The sequence below is a fragment of the Canis aureus genome, chromosome 20 (genome assembly GCF_053574225.1).
Source record: "Canis aureus isolate CA01 chromosome 20, VMU_Caureus_v.1.0, whole genome shotgun sequence".
In the NCBI taxonomy this organism is placed as follows: Eukaryota; Metazoa; Chordata; class Mammalia; order Carnivora; family Canidae; genus Canis; species Canis aureus.
The window spans coordinates 59444497-59470371 of NC_135630.1; the positions used below are offsets into that span (position 1 = coordinate 59444497).

At 44.6% G+C, this 25875-nt stretch overlaps 1 protein-coding gene across 22 annotated transcripts in view; it reads right to left on the reverse strand.

The window, feature by feature from the left end:
• Positions 1-25875, reverse strand: part of NEB (nebulin) — a 200154-nt gene that overhangs the window by 27186 nt on the left and 147093 nt on the right. For 20 of the 22 annotated variants that reach the window (XM_077861712.1, XM_077861711.1, XM_077861726.1 and 17 more), the window contains exons 120-140: positions 21922-22026; positions 21189-21293; positions 20611-20715; positions 17844-17948; positions 17556-17660; positions 16845-16949; positions 15722-15826; positions 14319-14423; positions 12083-12187; positions 11435-11542; positions 8582-8686; positions 6728-6832; positions 6018-6122; positions 5455-5559; positions 5264-5374; positions 4539-4649; positions 4236-4337; positions 4024-4128; positions 2429-2539; positions 1641-1745; positions 1002-1106 (exon numbers count right to left, since the gene is read on the reverse strand). In XM_077861712.1, coding sequence (XP_077717838.1) covers positions 1002-1106; positions 1641-1745; positions 2429-2539; positions 4024-4128; positions 4236-4337; positions 4539-4649; positions 5264-5374; positions 5455-5559; positions 6018-6122; positions 6728-6832; positions 8582-8686; positions 11435-11542; positions 12083-12187; positions 14319-14423; positions 15722-15826; positions 16845-16949; positions 17556-17660; positions 17844-17948; positions 20611-20715; positions 21189-21293; positions 21922-22026 — 2223 coding nt within the window. Of the gene's footprint in view, positions 1-1001; positions 1107-1640; positions 1746-2428; positions 2540-4023; positions 4129-4235; positions 4338-4538; positions 4650-5263; positions 5375-5454; positions 5560-6017; positions 6123-6727; positions 6833-8581; positions 8687-11434; positions 11543-12082; positions 12188-13570; positions 13676-14318; positions 14424-15721; positions 15827-16844; positions 16950-17555; positions 17661-17843; positions 17949-20610; positions 20716-21188; positions 21294-21921; positions 22027-25875 lie in introns of all 22 variants that reach the window. The other 2 variants (XM_077861727.1, XM_077861706.1) reach the window with 2 other exon arrangements.

A 25875-nucleotide genomic window follows, 5' to 3' on the forward strand; every position in this document is an offset into this window, starting at 1 on the left:
ATCTGGCATTCTCAAAAGATCCCCAGTGCAATTTCACAAATACAATGTTCTCATCATTACAAATACATGTCCCAATCCAAAGGAGGTTGCAGCCACATGATTAGGACTGGGGGCAGCCCACAGATATTCAGAAATGGAAAGTCAGAGGCAGAGGCCCTTGTTCATACAGCATCTTCATGGCAATGCTCCATCTCAGCAATCTTTCTGAAAATAGAGACCTGGGGGGCACGGGCTGCTTCACAGCTGACATGAAGACACTCCTAGTCAGCCCTCTCAGTTAATGCCCAACAGGAGACCTAAATAAGTTATATGATAGCAAACTCCTTCTCGGAGTCCTTTCTTTTGAGAGTCTTAATTATTTTACAATTTTCAATTCCTTAAGTACCCAGATACTACAGTGGTAGGTCCAATCATGTCACTTCTCTGCTCAAATCCTCCTAAGGCTATCACACCATTGCAAGGTTTCCCAAGTGGGGGTGCTGACCCATGAGAGCACTGGGGTTACTGGAAGGGCTCTGTCCCCCTTCTTGTAAAATAATCTTCATGCTTCCCGCCCCTGTCAGTGATCTGAATAACACACACTGCAGTGTACAAGCACTATTTCTCTAATACGTGTTGATGCTGTTTTTATAGTATAAAATTTTATTTCAAAATGCTGCTAAATTCCAAGCTCCCTTATACCTTAAAAAAAAAAAGATTTTATTTATTTGCTCATGAGAGACACAGAGAGAGAGGCAGAGACACAGGCAGAGGGAGAAGCAGGCTCCATGCAGGGAGCCTGACATGGGATTCAATCCTGGGGCCCCGGGGTCACGCCCTGAGCTGAAGGCAGGCGCTCAACCACTGAGCCACCCAGGGGCCCTCCAAGCTCCCTTATGTCTTTGGACATTTCAGTCCAGCAATGGTTACTAAAAACCGTAACTACCAATCTGAGAGGAATTCAGCAACATTGTTGACACTGCCACTGAGTATGCATCAGGAAAAGGTCCTGAGTGACTTACTATGCTCTGTAATTCTGTGGCCTCCTTTAGATGAAGCTGCTCCAGATTGTCAGGTATCGTGTGGTAGTGCCCTTTACTCTTCTCATAGTTCTTCTTGTACTGGTACTGAGGGGAAGAGGGCGAAAAGGCACATTGGTGGAAAGCTGCTCAGCATTTCTGCTTTTCCTCGTAAGGTTAGACATTTACATAGCAGCAGCATCAAGACCAAACTAAAACCAGCAAACACTAAGTGTGGGGGGTTACAAAACCGCATCAAAGGAGGGAGACCCACGTTCAGTACTGACAGTGAATAAAGGATGGTAAACACTGCGATACACGGCATATTCAAAGGAGGTTTTAAAAATCAAGAAGTGAAAGATATTATTCCAAACCATGATTCTATGTCCTTAGAAGGAGAGAAGGGCTTTCGTTAACTGGAAAATAAAAAGTTTAAATATTTTAAGAATAAAAGCATTTTTCTATTCTGAGAGGGGTCACAGTCCGTGGGGACTTGATAGACAAATGTTGTAATTTGGAAAAATGCACTCAAACAAAGTAAATCTAGTGTCCCAGGAGCAGAGAAGGGGACAGAAGTATGTAGTAAGCGCAGCACACACACGGGTGAAACATGCTGGTTCCGGAGCAAACGACTGAGCTTACAGAACTGGCAAGCTGGCTTGTACTCAGCACATGGTTCATTATCAGCGATTCCTTCATGTCAGTCACAGGCTTGTGAAGTTTCTTCAGGTCGGCCTTATATCTCACCTGCGTGTGAAGCAGTAAGAGTGAAATCACATGAATGGGGACCGTTAAGCAGTACTAACGGAAGCCATGGTAAGACCCCCCTCCCGACATGCAGGCTGGAGATGGGGAGGAAGGGCCACACGCCTCGTTCACAGGAGCTCAAAAGCAGAAACAACTCGGGTGTCCACCAGCAGATGAATCAGCGGGCACACACCACGGGATGTGGCTGAGTCATAAGAGGAGATGTAGTTCTGACAAATGCTTCCACAGGGGTGAACCCTGAAAACATTATGCTAAGTCAAGCCAGACAGACAAAAGGACAAGTGTTGTATGATTCCACTGATGTCAGATTCTCTAGGAGGCGAACTCACAAAGTAGGTTATCGAGGTTACAAAGGCTGTGGGGAGAGAGAAGTGGAGAGCTAGGGCTTAAGAGGCGCAGAATTTCTGTTTGGGGAGATGGAAATAATGGCAGTAGCTGGACAGCACTGTAAACGTGACCGATGCCACTCAGCGGTACGTCTATTTGTTTATGTTAGCAACCTCCGCGTCCAACGTGTGGCTCAAAGTCACGACCCCCGAGATCAAGAGTCTTACGCTCTCCTGACTGAGCCAGCCAACTCAACTGCACATTTAGAAATAGTTAAAATGGCAAATTTCACGTTATATATTTTACCCCAATTAGAGAAAACAAACAGACCATACCTCACTTGCGAGATTGTTAGCATCTTTCATGACTTTGTAGAGCTGGCTGTCTTTTGGGTTGTATTTTGGTGTTTTGCCCTTCTCTTTGTTGAAATTTTCTCGGTATTTAACCTAACAGCAAATGCAAAACTCCAAATTATTTCTCAACATCAATTAACTCAAAAACTGAGAAATGGAGGAACTAGAAATACAAAAGAATATGTTACATATAAAGCAATCATATAACTTATTATCCACACTAGGATACTCTTAAAAGTAATAGTTAACATAACCAGTAGTTACGTTGGGGCAACACGCAGTCGGGAATAGGACTGGGCGCTATCGTATTTGCCTTGCTCATTTTTATATTATCCAGGAGTGGGAAAGATAACCAACTCTTTTTAACGCGAAATAAAAGTAAGTGGAAAAGGCTAAAGGCTTTAGGCTACCTTCAGTGACCTCATGAATTTGATTTGGAGCCTTCGGACCCTGTTCCAAGTGGCATGTTCTAGAGGGAGGGGATGGGTGTGCACAGAAGTAGATCCTTCCACAAAGTTCTATAGCATTCGACACGTTCCAACACAAAATCAACAGAAAAGAGTGTGACCTTGGTCAGTCCCCTGGGGGTAAGGTCAAGAAGGCAGATGATGAGAGAGAGAGGTGCTAGCTTGCTGGGGTCAGTCTTACATCACTGAGGGGTACATTCGTGTTCTTCAAAGGCCTCATCACAGAGGCGTTGTAAGGTGTGGCCCTGCGCCTCTGCAGTATTCTCCCCAAGCATCATCAGGCGGGGACGTCAGGACGGGGGAGGCCCACACGTAAGGAAGCCCTGGGCCCGGGGACACACGGAGAAGCTATAACCCCGAGGCGAGGCTTCCACAGGAAGTAAAGCTTCTCCGCATCTCAGGTTTCACTTAGGACGAGAAATGCGGGTCATGAAATAATCACGGGGCACTGAGAGGTAGGAAGACAGAGTGGACTTGCTTGATCAATGTGATTTCATTGAATGAAAGGGAGAACAGGTAAACAGGTAAAACAGCTGAAGATGACTTATGGGAAAATTCTACAGGACAAGGCATTTCCCCTCAGCACCCTGGACACACCCCAAACTGTGTTTATTTATCCACGGACGTCAAGCCTGAGGAGGTTGGTTCACCCCCCAGTTCTGAGCGCAGTCATGCAATATACGGATGCTGCATGAAGAATAAAGGGGGCTGCATCTGGCTGGGTTCTAGAAGTTGGAATGTCACAACTCGCGCCTGTTAAGTTCCCACAGGTGACTCAGGGACGAATCCCGCCCCTGGAATGTAATCTCACTGCCTGAGGCTCCAGCAGGACCTCGCAGGCTGATGTGTTTGCTCCACGCAGACAGTGAAGCACAGACATCTAGAGACACCCCAACAGATGGAGGAGCAGAGAATGAGCAGAGCCTGCGGATGTCCGGGAGGGACAGGAGAGAAGGCCCACTCGAACCCTCTCACTTGTCAAAGCTCAGGAGAGCCCATCAAATCCTGAGCATCTCTTCCGTTGCTGCTTCTGCACTTCCGTGCTGGGGGTCACGCCGTCCTGCAAGGTTTGTCACATGAGAGCGGCCAACTGCCCATCTGTATTATTACCTGGCTGCTCAGCTTGGCTGCCTTCTTGGCCATTTCGATGTCTGGGCGACCAAGCATGCTCAGCCCATGGCTGCCTTCCTTGCGGTGCTTGGCTCTGTACTCCACCTGCATCAAAGACCACCGAAATGGGCAACTCGTTCTAAGAGGTGGGCCTTGTACCACCTGGGGGCAGTGACTTCTGGGCAGCAGGGACATGTCAACCCCACGCTTACCTCACTGGCCTGTTTGGCTGCCTGCGTGGCCTTCTTGATGTCTGGCCGGTCAGCCACCGTGGTGTAATGCAGGTTTTCTTTGGCATCTTTTTTGTAAGCGACCTTTATTTAGAGAGAAAGAAATGTTTACTCACGTGTGGGAGACATGCTGTCTTTAAAAGAGTCCTCATCGAACACAAAGGAACTTTTTTATTAAAACCAAGCCAATTTTTAAAACTACCACCCACTGGATGCCTGGTATGCACCAATTCGGGATCCGCTGGCTCACTGGGACCCCTGGGAGTGTAGACAGAGGGAACTTACATTGCTCTGCTTCTTGGCCACCTCCATAGCATGTTTCACATCTGGGGGCTCCAGCATGATGGAGTAGTTGGATTTTCCTTTCTCCTTGACAAACTTCTTTTTGTAATTTGTCTAAACAGAGCCAGAAGTACTTGTGTGAGCAGAGGAATCCGGGAAAAGAACTGTTTTAACTTGAAGACCTGTGAGATCTCCAGGAAAAAACACGGCTCCCATTTTGACATCAGTCTGGAACCCAGGCCTCTGGTCCATAATCTAGCTCCTCCTCGTCATTTCTGCCCTGGAACCCAACGCTTGAAACGCAGCAGCCTTTGGAGAACTGACTGCAAGCCAACAGACTCTTTCATTGACCATTTCCAGCTTTACAAAATACATAGAACCAAAGAGGGCTCATAAAAATACAACAGCAAGATTATCGAAGCATTATTGCTAAGGACGGAGGGCGGGGATTTTACTTCTCTAAGACCGTTCAGCAGCTTAATGGTAGAGAGGCCGCTGTTACTCAGCAACGTGTCCTCGTCTCAACGCTGGGCTGCTAACACCCACCCTACGCTGTGGACGACCCGTCCCGCCGCCGCGGGAGGCCTCGTAATGCCGGGCCCTCCATGGACACAGCGGCACCGACAGTGGTGAGGGCCAAGCGCCACAACGAAAGCCCTTGCAGCCAAGAGCTTGTGCCGGGTTGGCCCGGATCCCGAGGTACCGCAGGCTCGCAGCTGGGCACTTACGTCGCTGACGTGCTTGGTCACTTCCTTGACGTGGATGGTGTCCCTGGTCTCCGGCAGTGTCGTGTACGAGCCCTGGGCCAAGTGCTTCTTGACGTAGTCCTTGTACTTGTTCTGCGGGAACCCACAGAGGGCCTGTTAGGGCGTGTGCCTGGGGCCTGGCCGGGCGGAGGGGGCCGCGGGGGGGTGGGTACCTCGGACACCAGGCGGCTGACGGTCTTCGCCAGGAGGATCTGAGGAGTGTCAGGCACGGCGTGGCAGGACCCTCGTTCCTTGACGTGCTTCTCTTTGTATTTCAGCTGCAGGGGGTAGAGTCCTGCTTTGGTCCCTGGCCCGTGGGTGTGTGTTCAGTCCCCGAGCCCTGGGTAGAGCTCAGGACACGGAACCACGGTCGCAGCCCACGAGGGACTCGCTCAAGGCTGCGACATGGGAACCTCAGGGAACACACCGCAGAGACTTCGGCTCTTGCCGTGGGGCCTTCCTAGCAGGCAAGTGGGCCTGGCCCGGGTTCGGAGGGCTCTGCGGAGGCGGTGGCCACCCGGGGACGCGGGAAGCATACGGCTCCACGGAAGCAGCGTCCCTTGGGGAAGGCAGTGGGCCTCCGGCCCCAGCCCTGCTGCACCTCCGAGTCCCTGGAGGGCGGCCACCCGCGGCCCTGCTGTGCCACTGTGGGGGCCGGTGCCCCGGGGCCAGGGCCCCACTTGCGACGGTGCAGCAGCACCTGTGTCCCTCTCAGGGGTACAGCCCTGGTACTTACGTCACTCTCTATCACGGAATTCCTCAGGGCCAGCACCATGTCTTTGTCGTCGGTCACAGACAGCTTGCAGCCCTTAAGGAATTCTCGGTCCAGCTTGTACTCAAACTGAAAGACAGAATAGAGGCCGACGGGGAAGCCAGCAGTTAATTTAACCTGTAGGGGACCCTCCTTTCCAGGGCACTGCAGGGACTTGCTGCTGAAACAGGGCAGAGGCTTCTGGGCACTCCCCCCAGCCCAGAAACCACCCCCCAGCCTCCTCACCCCCGACCCCCCCCAGCCCCACACCTGCTTACCCCCATCCCCCCACATCCCCCCAGCCTGCTTTCCCCCCATCCCCACAGCCAGGAACCCCCCCCCCCGGCTTGCTCACCCCCATCCCCCCCCAGCCCCACAGCCAGGACCCCACCATACCCGGCCTGCTCACCCCCAGTCTCCCCCCAGCCCTGCAGCCAGGACATCCCCCCAAGCCTGTTCACCCCCCATCACTCCCCAGCCCCACAGCCAGGACTCCCCCACGGCCTGCTCACCCCCATTTCCCCTTTCCCCGAGGACTGTGCAGCAGGTGCACGGCCCAGCTGGGAGGCCGGTGGAGGCAGGTCGAGCCCCCCCCCCCCCCGAGCTCAGGTGAGTTAGGGGCTCGCGCAGCCCCGGGAAGGCCTCCCTGTGTTCCCCTCCAGGTGAGCCCCCCGCCCGACTGCGCCCCGTCTCACATCGCTCTGCTGCAGGGAGGACTTGGCGGCCTGGATGAAGTCTGGCCGGTCGGGGATCCACCTCCAGTGGGCCTTGTTGGCTTCGTACTGCTTCTTGTAGTCCAGCTGCGTGGAACGAGGTGGAGAGAAACCATTCCCTTCAGGGGCTGGGTTCAGAACCGCGCATGGCAGAAGGACGTGGCCTGCATTGCATGCGGCCACGACCCACGGGCGCAGGACGGAGCCCCGGTCAACACTTCCGTGCAAGTGGTGCGACCGGTCAGCCACTTAGGTCATCTCAGGGGACTGTGAGGTCTCACAACAGGGGCTACACGTGTCATAGGCCTGGGGGTGAAATGACTGTACGCCCCCCTCCGCCCACGGCTTTACCATCTTCAGAGCCAAGGACTTAACTTGTAGCTACACGCAGGCTTGCTCCCGTTTACATCATAAATTCCCAGTGTTTCCTGAACACCAGGCACTTTCCTGAGCCTCACCACTCTCACTTCTTCAATCTTTTTTTTTTTTAATTTTTTTATTATTTATTTATGATAGTCACACAAAGAGAGAGACAAAGAGAGGCAGAGACATAGGCAGGGGGAGAAGCAGGCTCCACGCACCGGGAGCCTGACGTGGGATTCGATCCCGGGTCTCCAGGATCGTGCCCTGGGCCAAAGGCAGGCACCAAACCGCTGCACCACCCAGGGATCCCCCCACCTCTTCAATCTTTTCAACAACTGCCCGAAACCATCCAGAGGGTTCAATGAAATGCCTGTGGGGAGGCAGCTAGTACTCGGAGGAGCTGGAAGGCAAACCGGCCTCAGAGGGGCTGGGCCCTTCCTGGACCTTCACCCGAGCTGGGCGGTTGGCTGCCTGGGGCCAAGTCGGAGGCAGAGGAGCACACGGATTTAGCTGGAGTGTCCTGGGAGGAGCCTGCAGTATCAGCACGTTCCTTTCCTCGCAGTATCAGCACGTTCCTTTCCTCCCCCACTTTCCTCCCTGCTTTGTCAGGTATAATTTGCTCTACCATAAAATCTGCATGCTTCTGATGAGATTTTCACGAGATTTGCTTTTGATGCCCTGAGTTTTCCCCCTACAAGAATCCTAGAGGACGCCCTACACCCACTGCCCAGGTTCTGCATCGGACGCTGCGCTGCATTTGCCTTTTCACCCGCTCCTCCTGCTGCCCAACCCCTCAATCCATCCGCGGGACTCCTGTGAGCTTCCTCCCACCCTACATACCGGAAGGCATTTGCTGTCCTGATTAGGAGATGTTGTCTCGGGCACTCGTGGGCATTCGTTGGGTTATAATGGTTCTGTTTTTAACCATTTACATATTTTTTAAAAGTTTCTACTCATCGAAATGCACAAAAATATTTCTGTGGTAGAGGCTTTAAGGTGTCGTCCTATGCGCGTGTGTACATGCACGCACACGTCTGCACAGAGAACTCTGAGCAGGAGAAAGACACAGGCCAACTTTGGACAGCCTCAAGTGACTAAAACGTGCGTGCTGTCCAGAAGCAGCAGGTTATAGAGCAGGGCAAGAGGAAGACACAGAGGGTGGAGGGAATGAAGAGATGGTGAGACACCTTCCAAATGTGACCTTTCCAGAATTAAATCTATTTCTCGGCCACCTAGCTGAGGAGCTGAGGGGTGTGCCACCTGGGGCATGGGGTTAGCCACCCTGGCTCTTCCCCGTTCTCCTCAGAACCAAAGGCTGCTTTTAGATTCCAGGGTCATTTATGTTCCTGGAGCCTAACCCATGATCCAGACTCACTGGAGCTCAATCACTGGAAGAGACGTAAAAGGAGGTCACGTGTCCTGCAGAAGCTGGTGAATCCCCCCATTAGACTTGGGAAGGTTTCTGGAACTTACGTTGGTGTTGACCTTGTAGGCATCCTTCGCTGCTTTGATGTGAACAGCATCTGGCACAATGGTGCAGTTGGACTTATTTCTTTCGTAAACTTCTTTGTATTTCAGCTGTGGGAGGAAGCACAGTGACGAGGTAAATTTTTATAGCAGCCTACTAAACACTAAAAAAATAAGAAACTAAAACCATGACTACAGTACACGTTTTGTAAGGAGGACTAAATCTGCTGTGAAGAAAAGAAATGCAGCCACGCACTTTCCAGTCTCAGATCTTAAAAACTAGCTCCCCCAGAACACACTGGGTATGTCCCCCAGTGTCACCATAGGATTTACGTCTCCCAGGCTTGACTGAAAGGGCCACGTGTGTGGTCTCTTCCCCAACTCAGAAAATCCTGAGCTTAGAACACCTTGAAAACTGCTGATGGAGGAGAAACTTCCCCCCACTGCCTCCGCCATGGGGTTAGTCTTGTCCTCCATCTGCGCCCCCACAGTAATGGCTGTTACAAATCATGTCGTAACTCCGTACTTAACCAGTCTTCTTCCACTGGGCTGGACCCCTTGAGGGCAAGGACTGGGTACCAATAAGTATTTGACAAGTGAAAGAACTGATGGAGGACATCGATTACCCTTATTGCTAGAGTCAGACCTAGCAAGCTGGGTCATGCGTGGGTTTGGATGGGACAGACAGACAGGGAAGGCTTGGCTTCTGCGGGCCTACCCCATCCTGGGCCTGGCATTTCTAGCTTCACCCCCTTCTATTACTCTTAAATACAGGGCCTGAGGCATTGCTGGGGCCTTCTCACTACTTGTTGCAGAGGATTTTAGGTTTTAAGTTTTACTTATTTATTTGAGAGAGAGACCAAGAAGGAGGGAGAGTGGAAGGAGGGGCCGAGGGAGAGAATCTTCAAGCAGACTTCCCGCTAAGCATGGACCCCAACGAGGGCTCGATCTCACAATCCTGAGATCACGAATGGGGTGGAGACCAAGAGTCGCATGCTCAACCTACTGGGCCACCCAGGTGCCCCAAGGATTTTAGGTTATTTACTTACTTAGGTTTTATTTATTTATTCATGAGAGACACAGAGAGAGAGGCAGAGACTCAGGCAGAGGGAGAAGCAGGCTCCATGCAGGCAGCCCAATGCGAGACTCGATCACAGGACCCCGGGGTCATGCCCTGGGCTGAGGTGGCGCTAAACTGCTGAGCCACCCAGGGGCCCCAGATTTTAGGTTTTAACGTGGTTAAGTGTGAAAGTAAAACTGTTCTAAGGAAGCCCCAGAGAATCATAAAAATCATAGTTGTCTGCACTTTGCCATAGACCTAATAATCAGTATCTTTAGGGGAAAGGCTGGTAATCCATATTTTTCATCAATATCTCTGGTTATTGTTATAATCGAAGTCTGGAGAAATGGACACATAAATGCTACCTTTTTCTAGCATGAGAGGGAATGGGCTGCTCCAGAGAAATGATCTGATATTTATGAACAAGTGATATTTACATTTGAAGTGCCATTGCTTAACATAAACATATTAAAAAATATTTTATACATTCTGCTTTCATAAACAAAACACTAGGTGTTTTAAAATATTTTTCATGGCAACTCAGGGCCAACAGTATGAACATATATCTACCAAAAAATTCCTGTGCACCAACCATAGTCAAGGCTTTGGGGTAGGGGTGAGCTATTCTACAGCTGCCCTTATGCTGTTCTTCCTTGTACCCACGTAGCCATGGAGTTCTTTAAAATTTTTAATCTATTTTTTAAAGCTAAAATGGAGATAGTTTTCAGTTAGAATCTAGCTATATATCTGAAAATTTATTAATATAATTTCTCCTCCAATTCAGAGTATTCTAATTTAATGGCTATCTCGTTCCTCTGGGTCAAGATGAAGCTTACAGAATATTAGCAGTGTTCATGGCACACTGCATTTTTCAAATGCCTCAACAATACCACAATCCGCCCTCTCCCGTCTTCTCTATAACGTGACCTTGCCATTTGTTCATCCAAGGTGGCACTGAGCTCTTCATCACTTGAATCTGGGATTCACTGTCACTGTACCTAGCACAGCGTGGTGGCAGTGGGGAGCAAGTGTCCCTGGCGCCCGGGCCTTTCCTCTGTTGAGACACCGTCCAGAGTGGACGAGCTGGCCTCTCCAGGCCCAGCCACCCGGCCTGAGCAGCCTGGGCCCCCTCCCAGCCAGGTCATCCTCAAGGCTGGGAAGCTGCTCTTTGTTAATTCTAAGAGTAGCCCTTCACGGGTCTGGCAGCTTCTACTCCAGCCTCTTGGAACCCTCTACTGTGCCGTGAGATGTACAGACCACACAGAAAAGGCCACATACAGGGGTTCCCGTCTATACAACAGTCAGCGGCCTAGCCTACAGCTGTCATCAGGGCCAGCTATGGGACTGAGCCATCCTGGATGTCCTGGCCCACGTGGGCTTCAGTTGCCTGCCAACAGCCCATGGCACAGAGGATCCATTCAGCTGTGCCTAGTCAGTTCACAGAAACATGAGCAAAAAAAAATTTTTTTTTAAAAAGGGTGATTTTTGTTTTAAGCCACTAAGTTTTAAGGTGATTGCTACATAGGAATAGATACCTATTCCTCAGGGTTCACTATATCAAGTAAGAAAGAGCCCCAGATGAGAGGGGCTGCAACGCCATTCTGGTACTTTTTTTTTTTTTTTTTTTTATGATAGTCACACAGAGAGAGAAGCAGAGACACAGGCAGAGGGAGAAGCAGACTCCATGCACCGGGAGCCTGACGTGGGACTCGATCCCGGGGTCTCCAGGATCGTGCCCTGGGCCAAAGGCAGGTGCTAAACCGCTGCGCCACCCACGGATCCCCCATTCTGGTACTTACATCGCTGACTTCATCTTTGACCTTTCGGACATGCAGCAACATGGGTGTGTCGTGGATTGTTGTGTAGCCTCTGGGTTTGGCCTTGTTGTATTCCAATTTGTAAAGTATCTGAGGGAGAAGTAAAAGCAGAAGGAGACAATATTGTGCATCTCAACTTATAATATGATGTAATTTAAAATATAAATGCAAAGATTTTTGTATGTTTCTGAGTGTGCATAAAGGAAAGAAAATTCCATAAAGTCTAAATTGGGGTGTCTTCCACTTTAGTTGGAATAATTCTTTATTATAAGAGTCGTGAGGACAGCAGGATATTTTATAACCCTGCCTCCCTCCCACTAAATGGCTGTAGAATCTTCCAGACATTGTGACAGTCAAAAATGTCCCTCCACATTTCCTTTTTTTTTTTTTTTTAAAGATTTTATTCATTTATGGTAGACACACAGAGGGAGAGAGGCAGAGACACAGGCAGAGGGAGAAGCAGGCTCCATGCACCAGGAGCCCGATGTGGGATTCGATCCGGGGTCTCCAGGATCACGCCCTGGGCCAAAGGCAGGCGCCAAACCGCTGCGCCACCCAGGGATCCCTGTCCCTCCACATTTCCAAATGCTCCCTGAGTTTGAGAATCCATTCAGTGTTTCTTGCACTTACATCACTAATTTGTTTGTTGACTTTTGTAGTACGCAGGTGTTCTGGAGTATCCACAATTGAGGTAAATTTGTCCTTTGATTTTTCATAATTTTTCCTGTACTTGATCTAAATTGTAGAAGAGAAGAACAAGTTAACTTGAAGTAGAATAGAGGGCTTTAAGGAATCTAATTTTCTCAAGAGAGACCCACAGCAAACAGCAGGACTATTAGATAAGCCACACATGTGGGGCATGTTGTCATATTTTCTCTTTTAATCCTAACAAATGCTTAATATAAAACTGTATTCAATAGCAATAGTGTAATGGAGTGGGCAAACAATGATCATAAATTATATTTTCCATACTTGTCTATATCAGAAGCTCAGGCCCAGAGAGGTTAAGAAAACTAAGGGACACATATAGAAAGAATGAATCCCAGAGCCAGAGCCCGACTCTTGTTCTCTGGACTCCAACAGGGAATGATTCACTTATAATATGCTGCAAATATGTATAATGGCTTAAGGTTGTATCCATGTCGAAGATGAAACAGATACATGATGAAAAATGAGTATATATGGTTTAAAGTATTTATCATTTTAAAAAGACATTCATTTTTGCAATTTCTAAGACATGAGCTTTCTCATGCACACAAGCTGTTTCAAGCATTACAGATACGAGAGCGCAACGAAATTTCATGCACAACTATTTGATAATCAAATCAGGACAAAGGAACTAGTTCAGGCAAACAAGATGTTCTTAAGGAGACCTCAGCCCCTCATTTCATGTGTTGATTTAGCATCAAAAAAGTGATAAAATGAGGTTTTAATACAAAAAATCAAAAACTTTTTTCACATGGGAACTACGGCATTTTATTGACATTTGGTAAATTAGGCAATTATCACTGTTTTTTTGTTGTTGTTGCATCAAATATTCCCTTCAGCATGTGATGCAAAAGTGCTGGTGTGCCCTTCAACTGACCTTGTAGGAAGGCAATGTCACCAGCAACATCACCAGCAAGTGGTATGAGGACAGATATGCTGGAAATAACCTAGCAAATTAGCACCAAACTCAAAAGGGGCCATAAATAAGTCCCATATTTGAAGAGCTGCCCTGAGACCCCACCCTATTGGTACACTGGTAGTGATCGCTGATATTAAATGAAAACATTATTCAGATATTTTAGATGCCGTTAAACTTACCTAAGATCCTCAATCTGTAAGGTCTCCATTTCTTTGCAGTAAATATTTAAAAAATTAAAATTAACGGTACACCAATTAGGAGATAAAGTTTGAAACAGTCTTACTAGGACTTGCTAGATGATGTACAGATGACAGCTGCTGCATCACCACACAGGGCCCCAGCTAGAGTTCATTTATAAGGAATGAATATTTATGCAGCTTTATCTTGTGAAACCAGTTCAGGCAGGGAGCAGGGAAGGAAATCAAGGAAAGCCTAAGAGTGAGCGCCCTCGAGGCTTCTCAATCTCTCTTTCACATCGTCTCAGACATTACCTGGCTCCACATGTGTGTGTTGTAGAGGGCAGTCAACAAATCTGGACGCAGAATTTCATTACATCCTTGTTTCAGAAGCATCTTGGCACTAGATTTATATTTTCTCTGTTCATGCAAAGAGCAGTGAAGCACAGAAGAGACTTAGGAAGACAGAAGAGGACATGGCTCTATATCCCCATCACTTCTGAGTGAAGAGATGTAGGCACACACACTCTGTGTACTCAAATATACACACGGGTGAAGACACTAAATATGTTAGAGCACAACGCAGAATGACCGCGATGCTCGTGGCTGAGCAACCATAACCCGGTGAACGGGGACCCGTAGAGCTGGTCCCACGACACTGCCTTCCAGGGAAGAAGACATCACTGGAGTGGAGAAGACACCAAGCAGTTCTGTCTTCCTTCCTCCCATTAACTTGTGTCTTGGTTTCGTGTTTGCAACCCAATGTGCAGTTTCCAATTAGACCCTCGAGAAAAATAAAGGGTGGGAGGACCGGCTACCATGACTTTTCAGCATAGTCAAATGCTTTTTATCTTCACCGCCGCACATGTGAGGACACAGAGCATGCACTGGCACACTCAAACAGCTCGTGGGCTCTTTGGGTGGCTAGACAGATACTTTGAAACGGAACATCCCAATATCATAGGCAGAACCTATGACATCCTTGCGGCAGACGGAACGACATCTCATGAGAAATCTGGAGCACAGTCCTGCCTGGGCTGTCCAGCCAGCCCCATCACAGTACCTGACTGATCTGGTCGCCTGCGATCTTAGCCAGCAGATGTCTAGGCTCATCGACTACCAGGTGGTATTTATCTTTCCGCTGCTCATAATCAGCTCTGTATTTTTTCTGCTCAAACATCACATCAAATTATAGCAAGAGTACAACTTCAAGGCTACACAGAAATGTCCCAAGATAAACACTCCAGAGAGCCAGAAACAGGTCATTTCTAAGGGTGGGCTTCAAAGCATCCAGGGTAGTAATACAGAGGTAAAGAGAGTCAAGTGAAGCTCAGCCTTCTGGAGAAGGCTGGGGCTTGGGCTAGATCTGATTGACGACACCAAAATTGGACTATCTTGTGTTTACGCATCTTCTATCTTTAAATGTGATGCCACTGACAATATTAGGCTTTATGGTATCTTAAATAAGGCACTGATAAGCTACAGGTTTACTGTCTAAAGCTGTGAGACTCAAAAAGCATATTCATGGGCAAATTCTAGCAGTCTTCTAATGGTAGTGAATTTGATTATAAAAGATCCTGGAAATCCTTTGCAAATTATTAAAACAGTAACAAAATATATCAAGATTGTCTTCCTAGGAAGCTGACAGTAATTCTTTAGTCATCCCGTGTGAAAATCGACTGAAAATGAACTAAATCAAATTTTAAAATAACAAAAACAAAAAATTCATATATTGAAATAAATATACTGTGGCTACATTTTTACTTTTAGACACATTTTGCTAGTTTTCTAACATTGCTTTTTGACTTACATAAATTCATGGAAAATCCAAGGATAGGAAATTAAATATAAAGCCATCCAAAAGTAAGTTAATTCATAGCTTGCTCATTTTGGCCATTTTAAGCTGAATTTAAATTATTGCAACAGTTCCAGGAAAGACTGGATAAGAACATAAGAGATATTTTGGGTGCAAATGGATACTTCTCTGCACTGATGTATGAGGAACAGTGGCAATATATGTGAAAGCACGAATCACTGCTCTCCCCTTTGGGCTGGCCCTTCCAACCACCGCCATTTCTGGGCCTCCCTAAGGGATGCCAAATTAACCTTGAGCTTCTGGGTCTTCCAACCCTACACAATATCACATTTAAGGGAGTTCAGCTGATAAAAATCAACAAAATCCTTGACCTTCCTCCTCTCGCCACCCAAATGGCTGTGCTATCCTATGTCAGTACAAAGAGAGGCAATGACTACAGTGGGGCCCTCACATCACTCTGGACAGTCTCTTCACTCTGCTTTTGGTAGAGCCCATCAAATGGTGACATTATAAGCGGCTTTCCAAATCTTTATCTTGAATCAACGTTTAAATCGACTCTCCTGTCATTTCATATATTGAGTTTGAATCAAACAACTTCATAGACTTCTTAAGGGAACCTAATAGGCTTAGCTGGATCAAGTCATACATACCTCATTCATCAACTGCGTTGCATACTTGAAATGCTTATTGATTGGACAATCTGCAACATACTTGAAATCTGACTTCGTCCTTTCAAATACCTCTTTATACTTATACTAGAGAAAACAGAACATGGTTACTTGAGCGCAGGCTGGGATTACCTTTAGAATGAGACGTCATTTATCCTATATACAACTGAGATAATTTACTCATGGAGGCTAACAAGTAATGACTGAACATTTACTTTGTCTCCCAAGGCAGTGGAAAGTATACCCATGTGGATACCTAAAAACTAGCCCGCAGTATGTACTTTGTTGAACAGATGTCAACTAGATCCATCTTCCATACTAGGCAAAAACACAAATCCATTTCTTCTTTGTTTCTATATATTATAAGGGTTATTATTTTATTTTGTTTTATTCCATGTGAACTTGAAGGCATTTTTAATCCATTAATTTGAAATAACTTTCCAGTAATTAGATAATCATATTTTAAAGCAGAGGTGAGCTAACATCTAAACCACTGTTTTGAAATGACTCCATGATCCTTTTTTTTTTTTTTTTTTTTTTTTTTTTTTACAATTTTAGGGGATTGTAACAAAGACTATGTAACAGAATGAATGTGGGCCATGAGTCTAAAATATCTACTATCTGGCACTTCTCAGAAAAATTTGTTGACACCTATTTCAAACTCAAGGGAAGCTCATCCAGCTGCTTTACTTTGTAAATAGGAAAATGAGGCCATAAAAAACAGTTATTTGCCTCAAGTCACACATCAAGTTTGTGGACTAAAATCATCCCACTATGTATGTTACCATGTCAACTTTAACAAAGTTAGTCGCCCAGAGACATAGTAAGGAAGAAATTCTGGAAGAGCCATTAGAGTTATGGCTATGGTAGCAAATACTAAGAGGACTTTTTATCATACTCAAATTATATAAATAAATGACTACAGTCGGTGAAGACAGTACTAAGAAACTTCCTAAGTAAACAGTTCAGTACATACTCCAACTACAAGGTCTAGATGCTAGGATAGAGATGGGTACATGAAAAGCCATTTCGTGAGTACTAATTCTCTCTGTGGGCACTGGAATATGTTAAATGCAGGTAGTTCTTATTCTTGAAGTAGATATACCTTGCTGTAGAGAGTCTTGTTCTTTTCAGCCAGAGTGAAGTCAGGGGTATCATAGGCATAGCAACCAATGCCCCTAAGCCAGGTCAAATCTTCTTTATATTTTACCTGGGAGAAGAAGATCATCAAAGAATTTTAAGAACCTATCTCTAAATAGTAGTAGGTTAAGATCAATACAAGCAGAACAAATAGAAGCTCTGACTACTGAAGTATAAAGAATTCTAAAGTATTAAAACAATCATTTAAGAGAAGTTTCCAGGAATACTGATTTCTGTTCATTTTATGGTGTATTGTTGTATCGTACATGGAAATTTTAATTTTTAATACTAATTAAAGCAATTCAATTTTAACAGGCATATTTTTCCCAGAAAGTGTATTAGCTCAGCAGCTATATTTTCATAGAGAGAGCGAAATTTTGAAATGAGCATTGATTTCCTAGAGGAAGTGTATCAGTTCTAGTCCCATACTATGGTATCATACATTTGGAAGAAAAATTAGGTTTATAAATTTGAATATATTTTTCTCTCCCCCAAGTTAAATCTCAGTTAGCAGTGATTTTTGGGATTTTTTTTTTTTTTTTTTTGGGATTTAAACATCCATACAGAAGATCTAAAATCTGGCCAAGTGTTTAATCAGTTTTTATGCAGTGTTTGATTTCATACGTCATATGGGAATATGAATTTATATGTAAAAACAGAAAGTTTTGAGACTCACATCACTGACTGCATCAGTAACTGCCCGATGGTGGAAATGCTCTGGGCGATCAGGAATGGACAGCCAGATTCCCAACTGACTCATATAGTTCTCCTTGTATTTCACCTGTGGTAAAAACACAAAGGCAGCTATAAAGTCTTACCCAAGTTTGACATAACAAAGCCTACTTTTCTCTAGAGTTTTAAGAAACGGAGACTACTTAAAAAGAGAGAGAGAGAGAGAGAGAGAGAGAGAGAGAAGATGGTAGGTTATTAGGCCCTACACAACTGGAAATACATAGAGACATACTTTACTAATGTCATCTGTGACTTTGCGATGATAAACAATGTCGAGAGCATCCTTCACAGTGTGATATTTTCCTTTGGTCTTTTGAAATGTTTCTTTGTAGCGTAGCTGGAAAGAGAAACAGCACATTGATTATGAAAATCCATCAAGTTAAATAATTGAGTTCTTTTAAGCTTGAACTCTAGAGTCTTCTCTCTTAGGTTTTCCCATGAATAAATTTAGGAGAGATTAAACAGCTCATTTTTCATATCCTGGAAGAGAAGAAGGACATTAGGAGACAACTAGCGAAATCTGAATATAGCGTTTACTTAATAATTATGTATCAATATGGATTCCCTCATGACAAATATACCATGGAAATGTAATGTGTTAACAATAGGGGAAAATGGATATAGGGTATATGGAAACTCTCTGTACTATCTTTGCAACTTTTCTGTAAATCTAAAACTACTTAAAATAAGAAGCTTATTTAAATCTCAAGCAAGCAGGGGCACCTGGGTGGCTCAGTGGTTGAGCGTCTGACTTTGGCTCAGGACGTGATCCCACGGTCCTGGGATCCAGTCCCACATTAGTCTTCACACAAGGCGCCTGCTTCTCCCTCTGCCTGTGTCTCTGCCTCTCTCATGAATAAATAAATAAAATCCTTAAAATAAATAAATAGATAAAACTCAAGCAAATGAAAAGCTAATTAGGAGGAGGAAAAAAGTAAACTATCTTGTTGAGCTCAAGACTTATTAATGTACAAGAGGAGAAAGATTTAATTTCTAACTCCAAGTATCAAAATGCCTTCTCCATGAGGCAGTCCTGAAATTTTATTTTATAATCTTGATCTTTGTGGTATTTCAAGAGATAACATCTCTTAACTTTAATCTAAGAATATCACAGAAGATTCATCCCATTTACACAAGATGAGTACTTCTCTGAGCAGTCTGTTTTCAGCCTCAAGTCTTTTGGGTAGCTAAGCCAACCCATAATTAAAGTGGTCTTTTCTCTGACATCATAACTTTAGTTTTCACATGAATAATCTCATAAAATTGCTTAGCTCCACTTGGGGGGACAGCCACCGTAGAAAAGCCAAACTTAATGCCAGACACCACCCTTGTTACACTGGACTATTTTAAAGGTTAGAGTTATCAGCACTGGTAGGGGAGAGGCCTAGGAGTAGGGCTGTCCATTGGGGTGTAATGAGCCCTGGGGCCAATTTCACTGTGTGACCACCCCAGAGAGGGGTGATGTAGAGAAGGCTTGTTCAAATTACTATTCAACTGTAGCCTAGAAGTGATAAAGATTGGGGATGTCACAAGAAGACTAAAAATATCCTAGGGGATGGACTTTGAGGGTAGTATACAACTCTCTCAGCTTATATTTTAAGCAAAATGGTCTGCCCCTGGCCCCCAACAGTAGGAAACCAGTGTCTTGGTGTGTTGGTACAGTGCAGCACTGAGCAGCACACATGCGCATTATACATTTAGGAAAGAGCATGCTAACTACCTTGGATGTTTCGGGAGATGCCAGCACTATGTGCTCAGCCCACTGGATCTCACACCACTAGACACCAGGGGTGGGATCTACATATCTCACAGGGTCAGGGGATAAGGTGCTAGTCCAACTAGCAGACTCCTTTCAGCTCCAAATGAAAATTATGGAACTGAGATGCTATTTGAATTCTGCTGTTTCAATTCACATTTCTCTTTAGAGATCACCATAATGACTTTAAGATGCCTTGAAATCCTAGAGCAGTGTTCTTAAATTGGGGGGTTATGAGACATTGATTTGGCTTTGGGCTGAGTTTAAGTCCCAGTGTGCAGCCAGTCCTCTAGGGATTCCAGTTCTGGTAATGGGTGTAGTGCATCTGCAGGTGGGCTCTGAACTGCTAAGGTGGGCTAAGAACTGATTGCCTACCCTGAATTGATTAATTTCACATGTTTTTAAAGATATTATTTATTTGAGAGAACGAGAGAGAGAGAGAGAGAGAGAGAGCTTGAGCAGAGGGAGAGAGAGAGAAGTAGACTCCCCACTGAGCAGGAAGCCTGACTCAGGGCTTGATGACCTATGAAATTATGACCTGAGCCACACAGGCTCCTCTAGTTTCATATCTTTACTAACAGGTAATCTCATTATCATTAAAAGCCAGATGCGTCCTTGATCATGTGTTATGGGAGATGAAAGCCTGTCCCCTCCTGATTCTAACCAATGTGTCATTCTCATGATTTAGGTGGTCAAGAGAAGAAAGGAAACAAACATTTTCTGAGTGTCCACTAGGAGCCCAGCACTGTGCCAGGAATGTTATATATTTTATCTTGTTCCATCTAATTGAATTATTGTAATTCTTATCCACAGTCCACATATAAGAAAACAGAGTCTCAGAGATATTAAATAAATTGTATAGTGTCATAGTGGGCAGGTGACAATAACAGGATTTGAAACCATGTTTGGCTGACTCCAAGACCATGACTTTATGGATAAGTAGCAATTACTTCTCAAGTATCCCTAGCAAATGCTACCAAGGAATTATAAGAAGGGGTCATAGTTTTGTTAAGAGGACCCATGAGAAAAACAACAGGCTTTTAGCATCGCTTAGCATTATTCTTGGCTCCTGTGCCTGACTGATACTGTTGGTGCCTTTTGTTATTTCAGTGTTGTTGTTTTCACGATCCATGTTGTGGACCAGGTCGTTGAACTGTGGAGGACTGTAATATCTTTTGTTTCTTATGTACTACAACCTCGGCTGTCCCTATCACAACAGAAGAAAGAGAAAAGGGGTGCATACATCACTGGCGTTCCAGTAAGCCTTCTTGGCTCTGATGAGGACTGGCGTGTCTGGAATGGGAGTATACTTGTCCTTCATTTTTTCATATTGAATCTTGTACTTTGTCTAAGAAATAAAGACAGAAAAAAGAAACAAACTTAAGTTCAATGTCTTCATTCCTCCCAATTCACAACCAGGAATTTATTTATTCATAGGAATAAATGTCACTTGTCGTAGCCTGGGGACATAGTATATCGGGCTCGATACCAAAATAGCTTAACCTGTGTTTTGATGCTGCTGAGCATAATAATAGAAATGAGCTCTCTGAGCAGCAAGGGAAGTTTTTAAGGAAAGACTTTTTCTTCTTCTTTTTTAATGATTTAGTTTAAGAGAGTGTGTATGCAGAAAGGGGCAGAGGGAGAGAAACAGAATCTCAAGTAGATTCCCTGTGAGCCTGACATAAGGCTTGCTCACATGACCCTGAGATCATGACCTGAGCTGAATTCAAGAGCTGGCCATTTAACTAACTGAGCCACCTGGGCACACCAATATTTTTTTTCTTTAACCCAGTGTACCTTGGTGCCAAATTCCCAACTTACCTCACTGACCATATCCTTTACGTCTTTAGCATGTTTCAGGGCTTTGGTCTGGTTCCCAGCATGATGGTGGGGTCTCTCTTTGGTGGCAAGTTCAACATAAAGATACTAAATGATCAGAGAATAGGGATCAGATGTTATAGAGACAAAACATTTATTATTTAGAATTCAGTCATTTTCATTCATTTCTAACCCTTAAATCGGAGTGTCTACTTGTCTTTGTCCTGCTTTTTTATTTATGATATGTATTTCTTTTCATTTGTTTCTGTTTCACATTTGGAAACACACATACACACCCGAGTTACCCAATACCCTCACTGTTGAGTGTGGCCTGATCTAAATCCACGTGATAAAGAATGCCGATGGAAGAATGAGAGGATTCTAACAAAGCTCTCAACACATTTCCCCCCCTTTTTTGTCTGAATGCATAAAAGTGGTCATGAACAATAGATAGGTCCTACGGAAGGAATCAAGCAGTTCGGTTCACAGACCATTCATCCAATGACGAAAGTCGTAGACAATTTAGAAAAATAGACGTGGTATTGCTTGCTTAGGTAAAACACAGCCACAGTTATGATGGCCCAAAAGAGAACTGCTTGCAGTTAAGGGCCATGAGGCTGCGTCAAGGACAACCAAGTGTGAGAATCTGTTGCTGGGCTGGAGTGGGCAAGTATACATAACCATCCACTGTGATGCCAGCGCTGCAGGTTTGTGAGGCTCTGTTGATGAATCTCACCTGACTCTGAAGCTTCTGCCCTCGCTTGGCTCTTAAAAGATCAGGAGTATCAGGAACTGAGGTGAAGATTGACTTCTGCTTTTTGCCTGCAGCTCTGTACACCAGCTGGACATAAAATAGTCATTATCATTATTTCTGCTTTATTGGCACGTTATGGTCTCTGCTGAGAGATGCCTTTACGCTTCATAAAGAAATCAGGGCTTGTCCCACTGCAGCAGTCTTGGCTTCTGCTCAATAAACCAATAATGCATTTTCCTCCTTAGCCCTCCTTTTCTTTTTCCTTTGTATCAAACTAAGACATTGTGTAGCTTGTCCACAATTCAAGCCTCCTACTGTGTTCTTGGGTCCTCCTCTCACTTGTTCCATTCTAGGAGCCTCTGCCAGCAATTATACGTTTCCCCTCTACATCTTCAACCTTCCTGTTTCTTCAGTCCTTCATCTGCAAACAAATTTTGCTCCCTTCCTTCACTAAGCCTTTTCTAATCTCTACCAATGATTTTCTTTCTACCTTTCACAGCCAAGCCGACTATGTATTTCTTCTTTTTCTCTTTAATTAATTCTCAAGGTAACAGTTTGGCTTCCACACAACCACACCAATGAAGTCACTCTCCTTAGGACCGCCAAAAACTTCACAATGGCCAAATGCAAGAATGGTTCTCTGTAGCAACTGAAACTGCTCGGCTGTTTCATTCCTGGAAATGTTCTTCCCTGCTTCCCATCCTGGGGCTCTCTCCTAAGTGGCCTTTCTAGGCACTCCTCCATCTATGGTTCTACCCTTCCCCAAGGTTGCTACTAGCTGGAGTCAGGGTTGGCTTCTTTTACCCTATATGTCCTCCTTGGGTAATCTCGTCTGTTCCTATGACCTCAATCATTAATTTGAGATGGAGGATTTCCAAATGTATATATCCAGTGTTTCTCCTAAGTCAGACCCACATTTTCAACAATGTTCTGAACTTAACTATGTTAATTGCAGAATTTTTTATACTATCTCCATCTCCAGCCCAAATCTGCTTCTTTATCTATTTTCTCTACTTTGCTAAATGACTCCTTGATCTCCTTGTCATGCAGGCCAGACACTTGGGGGAGTCATCCTAGACATTTCCCTAATTCCCACAACAAATGATCATGAATTCTGGGCTCCTAACTTTGTGACAGCCTTTAAGTCTGACCCACCTTCTCCTTTTTTGAAGATACTGCCTTAGTTCAGCCTCCTATATCATTTCTTCTCAACACATCTTCAAGAGCCTCCTAAAACACCTCCTCCATTGTACCATTCATTCATCTTTCACAAGTATGAGAAGATTTTCTTAAAGCTCAGATCTAATCGTATCTTAATGCTTAGAAATAATTCTAATTCCACATATGAGAAAGGTCATATGATATTTGTCTTTTTCTGTCTGCATATTTCACATTGCATAATGTGACTCACATTGCCCTTGAGGTCCATTCAAGTTGTCACAAAGGGCAAACTTTTATTCATTCTGATATTTGTGGCTGCCACCAATAGGACACTTCTTGGTCACTTGGCTCTGAAGGTCAAGGGAGCTTGTGCTCCTGATCCCATGAGACTCTTATAACAAAGAACACCCAGAAAGGAGCTCATAGCCCCGTCTGGAAGTCTGATTTTTAAAATTGTAACCAGGAGACTCTCCTGGTGGTAGGCTGGTAGGGCTTACTCTTGTGGGTCTCATAAGACTGTAACCAATGGAGAAAGAGTTCTTAAATATCAACCACCCCCAGGACATAGCAAAAGACAACAGACTCAGGAGCTCAGTCTTTCTGTAAAGGAGGCTTGTTAGCTAATCATTGTGACTGCAGCTTGAAGGGCAGGCTTCTAATTAAAAATGCATCTTGGGGCTGACTATAATAATCCTTTTCAGAGAATTTAGAGGGCATATTCTATCTTCGTCTTTAACCCTCTGCTGTGCTTCAGAGTGCCAATATATCCTGGAAGGAAGCTTTATACACACCTGGTCCTTGGTTTTTGCAGCTGCCAAAGGGGATACCCCTTGACTGACTGCCACTGGTAGCCTGGGGGGCTTGTATTCCTGGGTTCCACAGGACTATGGCAATTGGAAGGACAGTTCTTAGTAGGCTTCCACCCCAAAGGCACTGCACAGACAGCAGACTGGGGCATATTCCCAGTCTTTCTGAGAAGGAGGCCTCTTTTCTTGTCCTAGATCTTTGGCCTGAGGGGTAAGGCCTTAGGTCTGACACACATCTAGTGGTCTATAGAGCTGCTAACAAGGAACATAGGTTGTAGATGTCATCTTGGTGCTCTAACTTTGCCTTGCTCCAGCTTGCTGGTTTCACCCAGAAAATAACTTTTACACTTGTTTGGAGTCCTGATTTCTATGACTTCCAGCCAGAGGACACCTCCAGATTGCCTGGTTCTGGTGATCAGCAGGTTTTATGCTTGTAGTGCCTTATGATTGTATTTGCATACATTTAAAAGCTGATTCCTGAGGGTTTGGCCTCCAGTCAGCCCAAATGTAGGTGCTGAGATCCTCCCTTTTGGTACACTGCATGGTCTTGGCAAATCCTCGACTATTCGGAGCTATTAAAAATATAACAGGTTGCTTACACAAGCATGAAGGTTTGAATGACAACCAACAGATGAGACAGGGTTGAACAACAAGCTCCACCTCCTTCATGAAGCCATTCCTTCAAGACTGGAAAGATGGTTGTTTCATTTATTGTATAGAAATTAACACAGAGAGTCAAGCAAAATGAAGAAACAGAGGAATATGTTCCAAATGAAAGAACAAGATAAAACTCAGGGAAAAAACCTTAATAAAATGGAGATGGTTTACTTGATAAAGAGTTTAAGGTAATAGTAATAAAGATACTCACCAAACTGGAAATAAGAATGAACGAACGCAGTGAGAATGTCAACAAAAAGATGGAAAATATAAAATTGAAGTCACAAAGCTGAAGAATACAAAAACTGAGCTGAAAAATACACTAGAGGGTTTCAACAGAAAATTAGATAAAGCAGAAGAAAGGATCAATTAACCTGAAGATAAAACAGTGGAGCTCACCTAATCAGAGCAGCAAAAGAGAAAAGAATGAAAAAAAAAAGTGAAGATAGCCTTAGAAACTTGTGGGATAGCATCAAATGGACTAACATTTGCATCATAGGGCTTCCCAAAGAAAAAGAGAAAGGGATAGAAATCTTATTTGAAAAAATAATGGCTGAAATACTAATTTCCCTAACCAGGAGAAGAAAACAGACATCCAGATCTAGGAAGCACAGTGAGTTCCAAATTAGGGGATCCCAAAGAAATCAACACCAAGACACATACTAATTACAATGTTAAAAGTTAAAGACATGAAGAAACCATTAAAAGTACCCTCCCAAAAAAACTTGTTACATACAATAGAACACCCCCCCCCCACCCCCTAAGAGTATCAGCTATTTTGCAGCAGAAACTTTGCAGACCAGAGGTAGTAATATAACACATTCGAAGGGCTGAAAGGAAAAACTTCTGACCAAGACTCCTCTACTTGGCAAAGTTATCATTCAGAAGTGAGGGAGAGAGAGAGTTTTCTAAACAAGCAAAAGCAAAAGGACTTTATCACCATTAATGCAGCCTTACAAAGGATGTTAAAAAAAAAAAATAAAGGCAAAAAACCCCCAGGAGATGCTAAAGAGATTTCTTTAAATTGAAAAGAAAGGGTGCTAATTAGTGATAAGAACACACATGAAGAATAAATCTCACTGGAAAGGTGAATATGTGGTAAAAGTGAATTAAGGTAAAAGACAAAAATAACTGATTACAATTAAGTAAGGGATACACAAAATAAAAACATGTAAAATGTGACATCAAAAACGTAAAACATTGGGGGAAATAATGTTGAGCTTTACAATGGGATCAAACTTAAGTTGTTATCAATTTAAAATAGGCTGTTATAGAAGTTGCTTCACGATAACCATAAAGCAAAAACCTATAG